Source organism: Mirounga leonina, unplaced genomic scaffold (assembly GCF_011800145.1).
Source record: "Mirounga leonina isolate KUSES-001 unplaced genomic scaffold, KU_Mleo_1.0 Mir_205, whole genome shotgun sequence".
In the NCBI taxonomy this organism is placed as follows: domain Eukaryota; kingdom Metazoa; phylum Chordata; class Mammalia; order Carnivora; family Phocidae; genus Mirounga; species Mirounga leonina.
Window position 1 is genome coordinate 3,547,147 of NW_023270515.1, and position 19,325 is coordinate 3,566,471.

The 19,325-nt window shown below is 53.8% G+C and overlaps 1 protein-coding gene across 2 annotated transcripts in view; it reads left to right on the forward strand.

Annotated features, from left to right (window-relative positions):
• Positions 1-6: 6 nt before the first annotated feature.
• The window catches only part of ABCG1 (ATP binding cassette subfamily G member 1), a 53,389-nt gene continuing 34,070 nt past the window's right edge, over positions 7-19,325 (forward strand). For both annotated transcript variants that reach the window (XM_035028898.1, XM_035028899.1), the window contains exons 1-2: positions 7-92; positions 6,998-7,241. In XM_035028898.1, the coding sequence (XP_034884789.1) occupies positions 51-92; positions 6,998-7,241 (286 nt within the window). In that variant the 5' untranslated portion in view covers positions 7-50. The remainder of the gene's footprint in view (positions 93-6,997; positions 7,242-19,325) is intronic.

Sequence of the window (19,325 nt, forward strand, 5' to 3'; positions counted from 1 at the left end):
GCCGCCGCCCGTGCCCGCCGCCCGCCGCCCGTGCCCGCCGCCCCCGGGGCATGGCCTGTCTGATGGCAGCTTTCTCGGTCGGCACCGCCATGGTGAGTGAGCGCATCCTTCGCCCCCGGGGCTTGCTTCTATTTTCCAGGAGAGGCAGAAATGCACAAAGACCCACACCCTCACCCCGACAGCCGCCCCTGGGTCTCCGGGGAGAAGCCCGGCTCCCATTGCCCCCCCGCCCTGGCCACCTGGCGCCTCGGGATGCTCCTTGCCCCGGCAGGGGACGCGGGGAAGGCGGAGGGGCCAGGAGTGTGCGGGAGGCGGCCAGCAGCCCCACAAGTGCACCGATGGCCCCACGATGGCCTGGGGCCTGGGTTCCTGAGCGCACTGGGGAGGGTGGCAGCCTGGGCCCGAGGGAAGGAGGCGGGGGGTCCTCTCTGCCTCTGCGCGCGGCCCGGCTTGGGGATCCTGCACTTCTCGCGCCACCCTCCGGAGCGCTGGGCACGATCTGGGGGAACAAAAGAGGGAGCTGCTCCCCGCCCGGGAACCAGAGCCTGCGCTGCCCCTGGCGCTCCCCGGGTGCAACCTCTCCCGGACCTGCTCGGGAGGGGGCGGCGGATTCCGGGGAGGCAGCCCACGGGCGAGCCTGGATACCTGCAGGTCACCTTTTCTGCACCCTGGACAGAGACCAGGGTGGGGACAGGAACGCGGATCTCTCGTTCCCAAGGGTGCCAGCTCCGTAGAGGGACCACCGGGCGCCGGCAGATTCAGCGCTAGACACAGCGACATCAAGAGCTAGTCCTAGGGGTGGTCCAAAGTCTCCTCTTGCTCCTTTATAAGAGCTCCTTAAACTCACATTAGGGGAAAAACAAAAACAACAAAACAACAAACTAACCATCGACCCATCCATCCTAGGGCCTTTTATTTTTATGCCTAGCACACCGACATTGCAGTTAGGTACTTACAGACTAGATTTCAGGTCATCTAAAGTACAAATAGAAAGTATTCCGTATTCCCCCCCACCTCGCCCTCCCTTTCCACCACTCTCTCTATCATCTGTCTGTGGATTTACTATCCTGCTAATTACTCCCCAGAAGCTGTAAGCCCACAGTGCACAGCACGCCCGGGGTTTCACCCCCACCCCTCGCCTTATTTCATTTTTAGCATCCTGTATTTGAAGTCAGCAGGGCTCAGCAGGATTTGACCGACAGTTACCTCTTGCCTTGAGCCCAAGAAAAAAAAAAAGCGTAGCTGGCTGTCTGCGCATGCTCTCTCTCACAACTGCATCCTATGCCTCCAAACAGGTTACTGTAGAACACATACCGAGCGTCGCCAGCTCATTATATAATGATTTTGTGTAAACCGATAGAATGGGGCCGCAGACATGTTTAGGACTTTGGTGAAGCAGGGCCCGGTGGCAGGGGGACTCAGCGACCAGCTCCCCTCTCTGGGCATGCCCTGCCTTCAGTACTTGGTTTCTCATGGATGAAGGGGGATGGAAACACAGGGAAGGCAGCCCCTCCTGCTGACAGTTGCTTTTATTTGGATGAATGTTTGGGTGACGCTTGGCCATTCTTCCTTTTACATTTGTCCATCTCTTTGGGATTCCTAAATTGTCAGTAATGGAAAATTCAGGAGATTATTATTGTTAGCTGTATGTAGGTGAGGCATGTTTCCGATCTTTTAGATGCCGCGTAACTCTTGAAGTCATTTCAAAGCTGCAAAAGTGGTTTATACATGTGGAAAAATAATGAAGTCGAAATGTTTTAAGGTATAGATGTTTTTATGTCAGGATTTTTTAATGTTATGTTATAGTCTGATACGGACCCAGAACTCCAGTGTTCTGCGCTCACATGGGGACACTAACGGCTGGGCTCATTTTTTTCAGGGAACATTGTTTTGTTTGAAAAATCATTTTCCTCCTCAAAAATCTTGTTTTTTTTTTAGTTTAAAAATTTCTACCCAGGGTGCCTGGGTGGCTCAGTCGTTAAGCGTCTGCCTTAGGCTTGGGTCATGATCCCAGGGTCCTGGGATCAAGCCCCGCATCGGGCTCCCTGCTCCGCGGGAAGCCTGCTTCTCCCTCTCCCACTCCCCCGCCTGTGTTCCCTCTCTCGCTGTCTCTCTCTGTCAAATAAATAAATAAAAATCTTTTTAAAAAAATAAATAAATAAAAAATTCTACCCAAGTCATAAACAAAGAGCCCTTGAGAGAGCCCCAGGATCCTGAGCTCTTCCCTCACCCCCTGCTCTGGGGTCCCACCTGGGACTGACTGTGCCAGGTGTGAGTCTGGAAAAGCTGACTTGGAGGATGGGCGAAGCACCTGGCCCTGAACTGGGCTGGGAGGGGCAGGCGTGAGGTCCCAACAGGATTGTGGTATTCGGGGCTGTTTGAAGTGGGGTTTGGTGATGACGAGGTCAGCAGTCTAAGTGACCACACAAGTAATACCTGCCTTTTGCTTAGGTAAGAGTGTGACGTTTGGATTATTTTCCCCAGGGCAGTGGCCTTGAGGATTCTTAGCTTGCATTATCCTCTTAGGTGGCCAGGGTACCTGGGAGGGATCTGCCCTCCAGTTGAAGGGCCCACTGGTCTAGGTGGGCACCAAGCCCAGCAGCGACACATGGAAGAGAGAACTGAGAGAGAAGTGTGTACCAGGGCCTGCTGCCTGCGCCTTTCTCTTCCTTTTCCTCCCTTCCCCATGAGCTGTGGGAAGAAGTTTCTATCTCTCATTGCATGTCCCTGGGTAAAGAGCATGAACCAGCCTCACAGGGGCCTGAGGGGACTGCTAGAGACCCTCCTCAGCTAAACAGGCAATTCTGTATGCTTGCATTTCAGTTGAAATGAGCACCCAAGAGAATATTCTCAGGAATGGCAGGCAGGAACAATTCCAAATAGGGTCTCCTTGGCATTCAACACCCATGAATGGCCTTACTATTATTTATCATTTATTATGCAGCACAAATTGTGTGTAGATGGGGAGATCAAAGACAATGCTTGGAAAAGATAGGGAAACATACAGCAAATGGGGAGGGAAGATGTATTTGCTTCATTTTTAATGAGCTCAGGAGGCTAAGGACAAGCTAGCTGTAACCTACATTGCTGGCCGCTCTCATCTGAGGATGTGTTTCCAGAGAGCTGGTCTATTTCAGAATGACAGCCACTGCCTCCCATCATCCAGGGTTTCATGATTTTATTAATTGGGCAAGGTCATTGGACACCTGTGGAAGAAAGGTGGATAATGGTATGCACCACTTCGGTGTCAGTTTTTTTGTAGGGGCGGGATTGTCTGGTTTCCTCAGCTTCTTGTGGCTTTTCCTCTAATGGGCAGGGGCTGGGATGACCCAGGGTCACCTACAACTTGCCTCTAGAAAGCTAAACAACGTTCGAGGGCTGTTAAGGGCACTGGCTGAGACAACAGGGCGCAGAGCGGAAGCCACACAGAGCTGGACCCTGGCTTGGCTACTCATTAACCTTGGGTCTTGGGCAGGAGGCAGTCTCTGTGTCTTAGAGCCCAACTCGAAAAGGAGTGGGGGATGGTGACCTCCCCCTTTGGTGCGGAGATAGTAAGAGGCATCCTCTCTGCAGCCTAGACGTTACTGGGTACACGTCATTGCCGAATCAATAGTCACTGTTGTTTATGATCACTCACCTAGTATGCAGGAGGCATTATTTAATACTTAAATAATGAGTACTTGATTCTGCCTCCTCCCTCCCTCTCTCCCAGATCGGTCTAGTCACCCAGCTTTGTCCTACTGGCCTGTCCACTTGCCTCCGCCACCGTCACCCTCCCATCTGCACGTTGCCACAGGAGATGGTTTTTAATTACAGTTTCTGGTCCGTTACCTCCATTTCAGATCCCTTGGTGCCCCCCAAGACTTCTAGATAAAGTGCAAAACCCTTCACAGGGTTGCAAGCACTTCACGTGCAGACCCCATGTGTCTCCAGTTTCCTCTGACCCTCCCTCCCTTCTGCCCTCCCACCTGAAATCGAAATCGGAGCTCCAGCCTCTGAATTTCTCTCAGATCTCCCGATGTTCCACTCCCTCCTGCTGCTGAGCCTTTGCACATGCTGTTCCCTTGCAGGCACCCTCCTCCCACCCCACCCGGCCTCTTTCTAGCTCTGACCTCAGGGCATTGTGACTGCCTGCATTCTTGCCTGGGGCCCAGCCTTGAATGGGGAGCTTGCTGAGGCCATAGGCCTTCTCTGCCTGGCTGACCGCTGACCCCCAGGGCTTTGCCGGGGGCTCTCATTCCTGAATGAGTGAGTGAGCGAGAGAAGAGATAGGCTTGGAGTCTAGACCCGCATCATGATACAGGTTGAGGATCTGCCGCAGTCCTGTGGTGGGTGCCAGGGAGAGGGGCTGCGGTCTGGATGGGCCATGGCAGCTGGGATGCCAGGGAGGAGGTCCTAGGGCCCACCGCTGGTGAGGAGCTGCTGGATGCTCCCTGCTCCCAGCTGGACGCCCACGGTTGGAGCCGGGTCTGCCCGCAGGATGTGGGTTTGGAAGCAGACATTTAGGCTTTCCAAGGAGGTGGCGGGTGGGGGGGCATGGGCTTCGGAGACCAGGCCTGGAGCTCCCTGCCTTCCCCACCACTCTCTCCACTAACCCCCGGCGCACCGATGGAGTCCAAGCAGGCCGTGAAGTTGGAAGAACAGCATGTGCCCCCAGCGGGCAGGATGGGTGGGCAGAGGGGTGGCGCTCGGCGGCTGCTGTAGGTGCCTGTGGCCGAAGCCAAGCGTGTGCCGAGCTCGGGCGGGGCCTGCCGTCGTCCCTTCAAGGGGCCCCAGCACGGAGGGCAGTGGGCAAAGCCACGGCAGAGGCCACGTCCTGCAGCTCCCCCTGCAGAGCGGAGAGGCGCTGAGGAGTCCGTGGCCAGGCAGACACAAGCCTTCCCTGCCTCTGCCTCGGGAATGTAGGAACCTACTTATGTTTGAGTGCGAGATGTTTCACATGCCCGGTGCCGGCAGCAAACCGAGCTTAGTTTTCTCAGTTTTACTTTGCACTTTAATTTTTATCCACAGAATGTTATAGTCCGTGAGCTGAGTTTTGATTTGGTTAAGCTTCTCAGAAGTAGGAGATGCCTGGGAGGGCTGTGTGTGTATGTCTTTTACTTAAACAGCAAAGCAACATTTTCAAACATGACACGAACCAGAAATTCCTGTGCCCACATCTCCCCCGGCTCTACGTGTGCTTCTAAGTATTCGGAACCTTCAAGCCCTCCAAGATTTTTTTTTTAAGATGTATTTATTTATTGTTTTAGAGAGGGGGGAGGGGTGGAGGCAGAGGGAGAGAGAGAGAATCTCAAGCAGACTCCCCGCTGAGCGAGGAGCCCGATGCGGGGTTCCATCTCACGACCCTGAGATCAGAACCTGAGCTGAAATCAAGAGTCCGGCTGAGCCACCCAGGCGCCCCAGCCCTCCAAGATTTTTGAGCCTTTCTTTTTTTTTTTTTTTCAAGATTTTATTTATGTATTTGACAGAGAGATAGAGAGCACAAGTAGGCAGAGGGAGAGGGAGAAGCACCCCGATTTCTGAGCCTTTCAATACCATGATGTTATAAATAATTCCAGGTCAGGGCACCTGGGTGGCTCAGTCGTTAAGCGTCTGTCTTCAGCTCAGGTCATGATCCCAGGGTCCTGGGATCGAGCCCCACATTGGGCTCCCTGCTCAGTGGGGAGCCTGCTTCTCCCTCTCCCACTCCCCCTGCTTGTGTTCCCTCTCTTGCTGTGTCTCTCTCTGTCAAGTAAATGAATAAAATCTTAAAAAAAAATAAAAGAAATAATGCCAGGTCTTCAATGGTATAGTCAGGGACCCTAACGAGGGTGCTCTAACGGGGAAGAGCAGTGTGTCTGCAGTCCTATGGCAGGCAGAAGGGCCTGGATCATCAAAGAGGGTTATCGATGGGCTCTCCCAATCAGGCAGACGGTCCTCAACCATATGGAGGAGAGGTGCCAAAGGCCCACACTTTTGGCACCGTGGAATGTTCTCTTCGGATTCAAGAGACAGCCAGGAAAAGCACAGCATAATCTTTGTCCACCCCAGGGTTCTTCTGTGCTTTGGAGGTACCTGAAGCACATCGATCTGCTCAGCATTGCCAAGCCATTAGATAAGGATATTCCTTACTCTGCATAAATACTTTTGGTTCTTGGCGTATCTGTGACAGTTCGGTTGACTCCCAATGGAAGCTTCAAAAAGCCAACGTCACTACAAAATATCAGGTCCTCTGGTGTTCAGGTGGGAGGAACACCTCCTTTTTTGATGACTCAATTCAGGGATCAGTTCTGCCCCTCATCTGATTGTCGGGCTCGGAGCGAGCTCCAGAGAGGGTCTGTGTCTCCATTTCCTCGTGTGTATAACAGAGAGAGAGAAAAAAAACAAATCAACCTTTCCAACTTTCCAGTGCTATTAGGAAGAGACAGAGAGAGGCAGAATTGGAAGTGAATTGGAAAATTTGCAAGGAAGGCACAAGGCCGATTCCCACAAACCCCAGCAGTTGGAGTGGAGTCATGGCTCTTGGGAAATGTTTATGAGCTTCCACAGGAAGGCACGAAAAGAGCTCATTTTAAGTAAAACTCTTTCAGTTACACATTTCCTAAGGACCCCCATGCATCTTGACTGGGTCTTTGAATGAGCGTACTTACTGTAAATAGTTAATTTTTTACATTGGCCAGTGTTTGACCGTTCGAGACAAGCAATGGGTTTATTATAGTTTTGTGAGTCGATTTGATGATTCCACAATGAGACTTCGGTAGATTAGTCTAATATTCTACCTTAGGCATATATATATATATACACATATATACACACATACATATATATATATATATATATATATTTTTTTTTTTTAATAGAAGTAGCAGCTATGGCTAGAGATGATAAATCCCTCCGGGTAAGCACGTGGCGGATAGTCAATGACCGCAAGCCTCATGGCCGGGTCTCTGGTGCCCTTCCCTTCGCGGAGCTCCTAACCTCTCTTGGTGCTTCCTCTGCTTCCTCCCCATTTTTTTAGAATACCAGCAGTTATTCCACAGCCATGACGGAGCCCAAGTCCGTTTGCGTCTCGGTGGATGAGGTGGTCTCCGGCCACACGGAAGCCTCCGAGACGGACCTGCTGAACGGACATCTGAAAAAGGTGGACAACAACCTCACGGAGGCCCAGCGCTTTTCGTCCCTGCCGCGCAGGGCGGCCGTGAACATCGAGTTCAAGGACCTCTCCTACTCGGTCCCCGAAGGACCCTGGTGGAGGAAGAAAGGTAGGGAGGGCTGCTGTGTGCGCTGGGGGAGGGCCGCACCTGTTGGGGAGGCAGCCGGTGGGCTGGGACAGTTGGGGGCTGGAAGTCGGGAGTCTGCTCAGTCTCGTCGCTGCCGCTGTGGCCCATTTCTTGACTGGCTCTGTGCCCGACTTGTCCTCACCTCTAACGCGAACAGGCTGGATGAGAGGACCCCAGATTGATGGTGGCTCTTCGGTCCTGGTAGGAAGACAGGGACTCTCACGAAGGCCGGCCAGCATCTGCTTGTGCTGGCTGCCAGCGTGGGATCGGCCCTCTTCGCTGGATGCCCCTCACGTTGGTCTTTCGAGAGGACACGATTTCTTACTGTTCCGGAGGGCAAAGGAAGGAAGGCGCTTCTCCCAAGTTTGAAGTCCAAAGTAGCCAGTGACCTAGAGCAGCCTCTCTGGCCGCCGATCATCTACATTATGGGTGGTGCCGATGGGCTATAAATAGACTGTTGTCAAATGAGCCACGGAAATGAAAATAGAAGAGAGAGAGGATGGGACTGGGAGGTTCTGGAGTCTGCCGCGCCGTTTGCTGCGTGGTCACGGGATTTGGTGACCGATGCCGGTATTTGGAGTTTTTTTAGCCGCCTGGATGTTCCTGTGCTAGCTCGAGATTTCCAAAGTGTGTAGAGTTAATGCTTCCCTGGGTTGGTGTTTTTTTTTTCCAGCCTGACCTATGTGCCCATCCTGCACCCCTCTTTCAGGCGGGTGGGGGGGCTGTTGGGAGAGGGCACGTCCCACGTCCCCCAGGAACAACAGCCCGTGGCTTCTAATGAGCCCTTTACAACCACGGGGACATCTGTGAGGAACCTGGAACAAGGACAGTGAGCCAGGTACCACTGGCATATTGTATTTTAGGACTCTCAACTGAAATCCAGAGTCAGACCTTCCTTCTTTTCAAGGCAGACCCACCAAGACTTCTTTAGGTTTCATGTTCCTGTCTTTTCCCGCTATTACCTTCATTTTATTCTCCTACCCCCTTGAAGCTAAGTTGTTGAGATTGTTGGCATGGACGCTCTGGGCTTCCTTGTGACCATGGTGCTGGACTCTTGATGGACTGGCCCCTGGGACCTGCTCGCCACGTTGGTTACCGGATGACTTTATGTCTGTCTGTACAAGTAGGAACACATCCTGAGCTTTATCAGTGGCCGATTGTATGTTGCCATCTGATACTTACATTATCAGAGTTTGCCAGCCAGTGTTGTAAGGAAAGAAAGCCCACGGCAGGCTCAGGGTTGGGCCCATTCGTGTGAGCCCATTGAAGTTTCAACACAGGCTTACAGCCTTTTCCTTCTCACCGTGAAAGAAAAACCTTAGGGAAAAACTCGCTGAGCCACCAGGAGGACCTTGCTGTTTTGGCTCGGTTGGTCTAGACAGACAAACTGCGGCAGGCCTTCGAGGGGCAGAGGTAGATTCCGGCACGTCTGTTACGTGTGGCCGCGGGAACGGTCGTGAGGCTTGGATGGGTGTCCTGGATAGTGAAGGTGCCATGCTGCGCAGGCGTGCAAACGCTGGAAAACGGTGGCAGAATCTCGGTTTGACATCCAACACAGCAAGTGTTCACGGTGTGCAAGTGGAGAACAGCATTTCCTATTAGGTAAGGGGCTTGTGAATCCCATACTCTACGTGTTAGAGCTGGTCCCGCTAATTGTCCAAGCTAGCCAGCGGTGACGGCCTCTTCATTAGTGAGGGAGGGGCCTCCCCTACCCGTTCCCAGCAGCCCCCTTGGAAGCTCCACCCAGGTGGCCTCCAGACAGACACTTGCCCTACAGTAACCTGCGTGGGCTCAGGAGGGGAGGAGCAGGAAGTGAGCCCCACAGGACCTGCCGGTGAGTCACAGATGGTTAGGGCCAAAGGGGAAATGGGCATGATCGGCCTGGTGTGTCCCGGTGGCTGGCTTCTGAACCAGTGGGGCCTGATCTCTCTGTCTGGCTTCCTTCCCTGCCCCCCTCAGCAGCACCTGTTTCCTCTCTGCTCCCCCAGCCCTGCCCCCGCTGGGCGCCCCATCATTTCCCTTGTTCTCAGTACCCTGCAATTCAGAATTTAGATGGCTTTCCACTCCCCATAAATTTAGGGTGGGAAATGCTTCTCAGGAAAGGAAACTGAGTGGTGGAGGGCTTTGCCCATGACCCTGAGCTCGTCAGCCAGGCCGTTTCTAACTCTGCGGCCCGCCTGGGTGCCCATGCCTCTGCTGATGCAGGGCCTCAGGGAAGCAGCGCCGCCCCTCGAGGCTTGCTGCCCACGCGGCTTGGCGGGTTGGCTGCCCCGTTAGGCTGCAAGCTGCAGCCAGGGCCAGAGCTTCCAGAACGAGGGAAGGTAGCTGCTGATGCAGCTCACGCTCACTGCGTCATCACCATCAGGCTCTTAAGTGCTACATCCAGTGGGCTCGGGACTTGGGGACTGTATCTCCCCAACTAAGAGGCCCCCAGGACAAATCATAAAAGTAGGCATGAAATCTGGAACCCGTCATCGGGGCTGCCCCAGGAGAAGTCCCTGGGCTGGTACCTGTGAATCTGCCTTTCCTACCCGGTTCACCACATCCTTATTGGCGAGACCCCTCCTTGCTGGGGTCCCGCTCCTTTGCCCTCAGTGTGGGATCCTGCCTTTCCTGCTTTTGTTCCTCTGATTGCTGGCAACTGCCTCAGCCCCCAGCCATGATTCGGCTAAGCTGAGAAGTCCCACCCAGCCACTCTGCGCATCCCAGTTTCTCACTGTGGCCATTGTGAATCTGGCACCACCTCTGTGTGAGGCCACGTGTGGCCAGCCTTCGGGGCAGGGGCTCTTTCTCTTACCTCTCTCGCCGTATTAGTTTTGCTGACTTTTTTTTGTTTTTAAGGTTTATTTCTTTTAGAGAGAGAAAGAGAGAGAGCGGCAGTGGGGGGAGGGACAGAGGGAGAGAGAATCTCAAGCAGACTCCGCACTGAGCATGGAGCCCAACGTGGGCCTCAATCTCACGACCCTGAGATCGTGACCTGAGCTGAAACCAAGAGTCAGACTTAACCGGCTGCACCACCCAGGCGCCCCTGTGGGGTTTTTAATTGTTTAGAATTCAGCTTTATGTGTTGAACTCCCCGTAGCGATCACACGGCCTGGATGTCCTGCATTTCCGGGACGTGAGTTCCTGGAGGGCCCGGCCCCAGAGAGCCGCAGTGATGGTGCAAGGTCAGAGCCAAGGCTGGACCCGTGCGCGGTCCAACTCCTGCTCCAGGTCTCTTTCCATCACAAAGACACTGGGCCGCTCCGTACATTCCAGGGCAGCCTCTTTCTCCCACGGCTTCTCCCAGAACCAGGCGCTGGGACCCAGCTCGACACAGAACGCTGCAGCAAAGCTTGGTGATGCGAATGGAATAATATTATAAACTCCTACACGATCGTTTTAAAGAAAGAGAGCGTCCTAATCCTTGGAAAAAAGGTGGCAGGTGAATCCGTGACATCATTGGTAAGATGTCAGGCGCTGGTTCTTTAAAACCCTTGAGCGGGACGATTGCCAAGCATTGAATATGGAGTTTAACAAACATCTCTACATTTTCAATTGTAGTAACGTTTTCACCATATGATTAATGATGTCTTTGGAGGAAAAACTAGATCATATAATAGATTCCTAGTAGAGAACATAATTGTGAAAGAAGTGTTCTCAGGAGAACAGAGTACGCCCCAAGGATAATTTCGCCAGCTTCTGATGCAGTAATTACTTTCCCCCAAGGAGTGCACTCACATAGCACGAGCTGATGGGACAAATGATCCCGGGAAGAGTGTGGACGTTGGCCCGGTCAGACTAGCCACTGTGTCGGGATGTGTTGGGACAGAGGCCCTCAGTCACCCTCAGTGTGATTCACTTTGAAAGCGGCTTCCGTTCTTGTAAAGAAGACACCGTGTTGGGAATATTTAGGGCCCCTGCTTAAGAACAGAATCCACATCATGAAATTCTCAGGTGAACATGCCGTGACGAGGACGTTTTACACTTAAACAGCACTTCCAGGCTTTCAGAGCTGGTTCACACAGCGCTCTCGTCAGGATGGGACCCATCACAACGAACAAGAAGAGTACTTGGGGTACTGGATAACGCTGCTCCCCAAGGAGACCCGAGTAGTTTCCATCTGGAAAATTAAAGCGGTTGGTGAGGCCACTTGGCTCAGGGGCCAATTCTGCCCTCTCTCCCCATGGGATGCATGAGGTTCAGAAGCAGGGCCCAGGTCCCAGGATCACAGAACATGGCAATTGAAAAGCGGGTCTGTACAATTTGGGGCCAAGACCCATCGAGACACCTGGTAAGCCCCTGGCCCCAAGGCAGCACCCCTCGGACCACCGTGGCCTGGGGGTGTTATGCCCCGTTTGATGAAACCATGAGGCACCGCCTTGATCGTTAATGCTGATAGATTTCCCTTTCAACTGATCTGTGGGGACGTCAGTCCCCTTCGCCGTTCATAAGGACCCAGAAAGGATCTCCTGAGCCTTTGGAGAAGCTCCAGCCATCCTGTCCCCTCACCAGGGAGGTGAGCTGCTGTGTATGGCATGCTTTCACACAGACAGGTGACATGATTCTTAGAAATTAAATACACCTCCCATGATTACCTGGTGACGAAGTTCAGGTGGAGAAGGAAAGGAATCCTATCTGGGGCTTTAGAGAGTTTTCTTTACCATTCCTGAGCCTGGCACTTGTCTCAGCATGGTGATTCTGATGGAATGGAATAGCACGGGCCTACTCTGGAACCCGACCTCCCAGCCTCGGCCTCGCTAAATAACCGGGAAGCAGTGAAAACATTCTGGGTGCATCCACATCGGATTATCTGTCCTGCTTTGTGTCTAAGCTTTAAAAACGCGTTTCTCAAATTCAAGTTTGCTTTCTCTTAATTTCCAAAGCTACCTCCCAGGGCCTGCAATGACAGACTGGCTAAAATGAGTGGAATGTGCCACTGATAAATCCCTTTCAGGAATTCCATTAAGGGAAGACTGGATCCCAACCAAGCGCTGGCTGGCTTGATGGAGCCCACAGGGGCAGGGATGGAGAGGGAAGGCCGCGAGAGGAGGACTGTGGGGATCCCACGGCAGCTGTAGGTTTGCAGAGGGCTGGGGCTGCTCAGGTTCAAGGGGGCTTATATATTCCCCAGCATGAATGAATGACTTTTGTGCTTCTTGGGAACCATCACGCTAAGGTGGATTTTCTTTTGGGTAAAGAGAAGATTGTTTCTAATACTCTGCCTTTATTTGAGGCTCTAGCCAGTCTTCTAGTGCAGCGTGGTGAGATTTTACCTTGCTCAGAAGGGCTCCTTGCTTGAGGCTGGGGCATTTACAAAGGAAGCCCAATGGCCCTATGTTGCCGTGGAGAGCCCAGACGCCGGAGCGCTCCTCCCTTCCCCTCTGGGGCCACTTCTTAGGTCCTCAGTACTTGGTGGCTCCCTGGGGCAGGCAGGCAGGCCGGCCACCCGCTCAGGCCCTTCGGTGATGAGGTCTTCTGGAACAGTTTTGATCTTCTGCTTCCTAGGCTTTGAAAGAGGCTTTGGAAACATGTGGAGGATGGGCCGGCTCCCCAACAGAATCATAACAGAGGAACGCAGAGTGACCATGATCAATACCAGAGGGGTTGCTAGTTTACGAGGAGAACGTTAAAATCCAAGAGTCTCAATGCTCCCCTTCTCGATACCCTGCATGGAAGCCCAACCATCCCCAGCTGGGACCTGCCATCAGGTTCACAAGGCGAAGGTGTGGCACCATCAGGCGGATGGCCCCTGCAGACGTGGCTTCGGTGGCCCAGCCAACATTGGCCTTGAGGTTTCCTTTTCTCCTCCGCTTCCATGGCCGGCCACCCTGTCACCTTCCCATCTGCAGCTTCTCTGTTCAGGCACGCTTACCTTTTGCCATTTTCCCAGAGAGTCTGCTTGTTCTGCCATCTGGTCTCCTTGAGGAGACTTTGCAGGGCTGTGCTCTGTTCAGTGGGGTGCTGCTGTCAGTCTCTCTTTTTGAAGACATTCTTGCCACCCTCATTTTCACCTGCCAGGTGGGTGCCCTCCTACCCTCCTTTAACACCCCAGATATGTTCATATCTTGAGAACTGCACGTTCTTGAGCTCAAATCCTCTGTTATAAACCAGAACCTAATCTTCGGAGGCAAAGAAATAACCCAAGGTGACATTTTGCTGAACACGAAACCATTTCTGTTGTTTATAAATTGGCAGAAAGAAACGTTTAGTAACCATACACCTGCTCTTTTTGAGTTCAGTTCTGGAATCAACAGATTTGCTTATTTAAGGAACAAAGGTAACCACGTAGTCAGGGTAAATCTGACCCGTCCCATCCAGGGGTTTGTAGAAAGGAGGTGCATTCTCTATCAAATCCGTGCTGACCGGCTTCCAAAACCTTTGTAGGAAAGCTTACCTTCAAATGAAATCTATCTAATACTGAGTGTTTGGCTCATAATATGAGAAAAGGCACCAAGAGGAGTTTTCAGGGTCAAGGGTGGAGGCTGGCGTGCCTGCAGGAGCCAGTCTGACTCCAGCCATTAGCTTCACTTCTCACTCTTTGGCTGTGTTGCCAGCCACCTGCAGCCCGCTCTGTGAGTGGCATTCTGTGTCAACATGAAGACATGCCAGAGTGACTCTAAGACTCTTGTTATGTCCAACTGAGACCTATATTTAGAGTCCGAATCTTGGAGGCCCACGGGGGCCTCAAAGCTCCCTTAGTCTGACCTCCCTCCGGTGGAGCAACTCTTCTTGCTGTTTCCCCACCAACGGGTGGCCGGCCTCGGTCTGGGCGCTTGCAGCAGGCAGGAACTGCCACCTCCCCGCGCAGCCAGGTCCTTGCTCGCACATGGTGATTCTTAGAAAAGGCTTCTGTCTGTGGAGCTGAAACTGAATTTGAGTTCATCTGTTGATCCCAGTTCCGCTTTTTGGAACTTTGCAAAAACACTTACCACCTTGTTCTTGAAATAAACTCACAGATTAGGAAGAGAAAAGCCTAACCAAGTACAAAACAATAACCGCATGTATCAAGACCCAGGGCCACCTGAGAAGGAAGACACAGAAGCATGTGGCCCCTAGAGGAAAGGAGGCTCGAGTCCCCCTTTGGGCGCGGGCATCACCACGGCATCCTGGGGGGCAGGGCAGTGAGCAGAGCTCGTGCTCTCCGTCCCTCAACTGAGGAGTGGAGCTTCACAGATGGAGAGAACGTGAGGCCGTCTTTCTGTTTCTTTTATTGTCATCAGGCAACAAAAAGTCCCCTGCCTTCATATCTCGGTGGCCTGTCTTGAAACTGAATCTTTTTAGCAGGAGTTTTATGGGATTTCTCACTTATTTCTGCCCTCCCACTTTTTTAGGAGAAGTGCTTATTTATTTATTTTTTAATGAAAAGATAACTGTTCCCTAAGCACATGCTGTTGGCTTTAGCACGTTGCATCCTAAAGGGCTCGTGGGAAAGTCATGGGCGCGTATCTGCACGGACATCTCCCCCAGGAGTAAAGGAGGTTTCCAGGGAGGCAGATCTTGGATTCAGGCTTAAACCTCAAGTCGTAACTACCTGCCTCTCAACAAGCTCCACTGAGAACTACCTCCTTTTGTCATGTCCTAGGCGCAGGTCAGACGAAGTGTGTGAAATGTTCTTCGCCTGGGACATACACAGCCCCAGGCCCTGGTCACAGCCGAGGCAGCGCAGAGGGCCTCCCTACCTCCCTGGGGAGGCGGTTCCCAGATTTCCTACATGGGCTAGGCTGGCGGAGGGGGCACTTTCCTTCTCTGGCCTGGGTAGGAACTCGGGCCACCCGGGTGGGGACTGCGCTGAGCACCTCTGTCTGTCCTCACCCTCCAGGATGGGGGTATCGGGCCACCTGCCTTGCACCTGCACGTTCCTTGCAAGGGCCGCGAGCCTGGCTTGCTAGCAAAGAACGAATTCATTCTGGCAACTTTCACCTGCACCTTCCCGGCAAAGTGAGGTTCTTTCCGCTTGCCTGGAGGAGGCTCTTCAGCGGGCTTTAAATACGGAGTCCCCCCCCCCCCCTTTCCCGGGCTGTACTGTGTCAACGCTGACTCCGCAGGGCTGCTGCCCCGGACGGGGGACGCACCTGCTCCCACATGCAGATCAGGCTGCGGGCCTGGGGGAGGCTGCCCGGAGGATTCTCGTGCGCCCCGGGAACCCTACATTCGCAAGGGCTGCTAGGGCCGCGCACGGCCCGGCCTCCAGCGCGCGCACAGAGGCGGGCGGGGCAGATGCGGGCGGGGCAGGTGCGGGCGGGGCAGGTGCGCGCCGCCGCGCGTGCGCAGTGGCCGCCGCCCGCCGGGGCGCCGCCCGCGCCGGGGTTACTCTCGGTCAGCGCTCGCGGGTGACCTGGGCGGCGCGGCGCGATTGGCTGCGCGCGGGGCGCTGTTGCTAAGGCGAGCCTAGGGGCGGAGCGCGGGGGGGATGCTGCGGCCCTGGGGGCGGCCGGGTCTGCGCCTCCCGGGCCCGGAGCCCCGCTGCCCTCGGGACCCCCGGCGTGCAGCCCCGGTGCTCCGCCCGGGCCGCGCGCGCTCCTGCCCGGAGCCCGGCTGGACTCCGGAGGAGGCGTCACTAAAGTGGATCTGATGAATGGAGAGCATCTTCGCTCGATGATGATGATTTTGGTGTCCGTTTAAGCATAACTGGGAGGCTCGGCCGCAGTGGGAACAGCACAGAGACGTTGGGAAAGGCCAACCGCAGGGAAACGGGGTGTCCTGGGTGGTGTCTGCGTCCTTGTTCTTGCAAGCTTTCATCCTCAGCCTGGGGGGGGCTCCCGAATCTTCTAGACTTCTCTTTAAAGTGGAAGGTGGCGCCATCAGGTCGTTGCCTTTGAGACGAGCGACTTCTGGATCCCTGGAAAGGGTTCTTGTCTCCCGTCCAAGTGCTTGTCTCGTTTTGTTCCAGGCGCACCTGTACGTGGGGCCGAGCAGGTTGGGCGGGAAGCGCCGGCCCCAGCCCTGGGCCCTCCCTACCGTCAGTCAAGTCAGCCTTTAAGAACGAGCAGGGTGGCTTCTGGAATCCTGGAATTCCCCCTAGGAATCCGGAGCGGGGGATCCAGTAAGCGGGCTGGAATCCGGAGGGCCAGGCTGCTGCGGGGCTGCCTGCTGAGTCACTCCCATGCTGGGCGTGTCAGCCAGGCAAGGACAAGGAACCCCCGAACTCAACCGTGTGTTTTCTGGGGCATCTAGTACATCTTCGGTGAACCCGCAAACGTGGTGATAAACACAGCTTCTGCAGTTGGACCTGCGAATGGCGCGGTGGAATAGGGTGCCGTCTTTCACCCTCCCTGGGGACCGGGGCTTTCTCCGGACACATGCGGCTCGGGTGCATTTGGGCTTCATTTCGGTGTGTTATGAAACATTAAACAGCCTCACTCATAGGCTTTGCTCAACCCTTTGGGCTCCTGACTCAATGCAAGGAGACTAAGATCTAATGATTTTTCTCACAGTTTTGGGATTTACTGGGTTGCTTATTTGATTTTGTGACGGTAGCGTTGACCTTTTTGTAAAGCAACATAAGGCCTACAGAGTTCCCAAGTCTCTGAGGTTTGCTGAGCTGAAGGCAGAATATACAGGAAATCAGACACGGTGGTGGGTAAGTTTCAACACCATAAATTCCCTTTTACGTTTTCCGGAGGATTTGCTGGTACGGAGGGTAATAACTTTTGCAAAAAGAAGGAAGTGCACATTTCTGATAACTGAGACGTTCCATTATCATGAACAGTAAAATGCATGTTGCTAATGTAAGATCATACCATATACAAAAGTCTGGTTGAAAAGTGGGGGGCCCAGTGTTCGTGCAAAGGAAGCTTGCGGTTTTCCTGTTTCTAAGAGCTACACGCCAGCTTGTCCAGAAAGTGGTTATGTCTTCAATGGTGTGAGCAGTGAGCCTTCTAACCTAATCTGCGTCTGGTCCTGCTTCCCTTAGGTTGTTAATGAATGTGCCACACGCTCTGGGCCAAAGCACCCCACTTTTCCTGCCTCTCATTTTTATCAGGCTCAGAGAGGAGGATGATCACAATCATCTTGTCTCTTTCTCTGTTCATAGGAATGTTCTGTGTGTCTCGATTTTGGAATTGGGTATGTCTCAAGGGCTCCCCTTGGGCCCCCTCCTGCTTGTCTCCAGAATCTTCTCTCTGAGGCCACTCTGCAGGGGTAGCCAGGCAGAACTGCTCCCAGTGTTTGCGTGGTCTTTTCCTGCACCATGCCCCCTGCCAGGAGCCTGCCTTGCCTCCGCAGGTTGGGGAAGCGTTCCTTCACCCACCCTTCCCTTTATGGCTTGTGCCTCCCTCCCATGGTCATGGCACTCAGCACACGATTTTGTGGTTTTCTTTTTCTCCACTTCCGAATAGGGCCTATATCAGTTACCCCTTCTCCCTGCGGTCCTGCCGTGGGCCTGGCTCAGTGGGCGCTCACTGCCAGTTGAACGAATGGACTAACAAAAGCCTAGGTCACAGTAGAGCATATGTTCACCCTGGAAGAGATCTCAGGACAGCAGGAGCCTCCAGAAGATGGGACACTTGGATCTTCCCTGGCTGTGTGGAAGCCCATGAGCCACCTCTGGCCGACCACCCAGGAGGAGGGGCTGCTTGCTGTTTCCTCGGGTCAGCCCAGCCCACGGCCTCACCTTACAGCACCCTGGAGGGGCAGGCTGGCAGGCAGGTGGGGGATTGGGTGGTGGTAGGTCTGGATTCTGGGCCAGGCCAGGCAGCCTGCTCTTGGATCCTGGCTACTCCCCTTCTGAGCCACGTGGTGTTGGGCCTCAGTCCCAGCATCTGCAGAATGGGGTGAGGAGAGTACCATCCTCAGGGGGTTGGAGCGGGGAGTGGCTGAGGCCCACCCACACCAGGAGCAGCGCGCAGCGGGGCGCTTCTAACCTAATCTGTGTCTGGTCCTGCTTCCAGGACCAGAAGCACACACTTCAGTGCCGTAGGACAGACTTTGCCCACGTGCTGGCTTCTGTGTTCTTGGCTTCATTGAGGATCTCACTCATGAATAAGAGCAATGATACCAGCAACCACATGGGAAGCTCTCCTCACCATTCCCTTGTGGCTCAGAGCAGGGAGGTTCTCTGTCCCTGAAACCGAGTGCCCTCCCTTACCCGGGACCCACGATCTCGCGTCCCGATGCCTCGGGCTATCGGCCCTGTCTGAGGAAGACCCCGTTGACAAGCATCCTGGGAGTTTTGCTCCAAGGGAATTTCTGTACTGTCCCTTATCTAAGGCATCCGGGCTTCCTGCTCATGGTTACTATCAGGACTGACCCCCATCATTTCAGGGATGCGAACAAATACCTTATTTAAGTCTTGTGTGCTTCTGTGGATGAGCTAGGCAGAGGTTCCATTATTTCTGGGGGGTCTTTCGAGCACTTTCAGCTCGCCGGCTCATGCAGGTTGCATTGCTGAGACTATTGACACAGAAGCATCTACACTGTTGTGACAGGATGGAAATTTCCACCATAGGAACAATGTTCCCAGCAACATTACACTTCAGAATTTGGCTCAGGAGTGAGGTTCATGCGGGTTATCTTACGAGGGTGCGAGATGTAATCAGGTGCTGCGCATGTTAGTCTTGTGGCTAGATTTTCATGGCTGCAAACTAAGGACGTCATGCCAACTGCTCGTGCACAGGCAGCCTTGGTGGGGCCGGCGGCCTCGCAGGCATGGGCCGTGGTAGGCCGTGGCCTCGGCGTGGCGGCTGCATCGCCAGCCTGTGGATCTCGTTCTTGCATTTGCAGATAGTAAGTGTGAAATCCTGTCAGGTTGTAGTTTTGTAAAAAATGCATATTCCTTCCTTTGAGTCATAAGTAAATGTGTAACAAGGCGGAGGTTAAGATGAACTGAGTGATACATGGGGCTTAGTTAGAATCTTCTTTCTTTCTCCTTCTCTCTTTCTTTTAATAAAAGGACCGCAGGTCCTGCACCTTCTAGCAACTTGCGCTCTGTGGAGGAGGGTTGGGCTTGGGAATGTGGGCTCCAGAATGAGGGAGTGTGTGTTCGGAGCCCGGCTCTACCACCTACGGTCTGGGCAGCTGGGTGGGTTACCTCACCTCCCTGTGAAAGGCCATCGTCATCAGCACCATTGTCATCCATCTCATGGG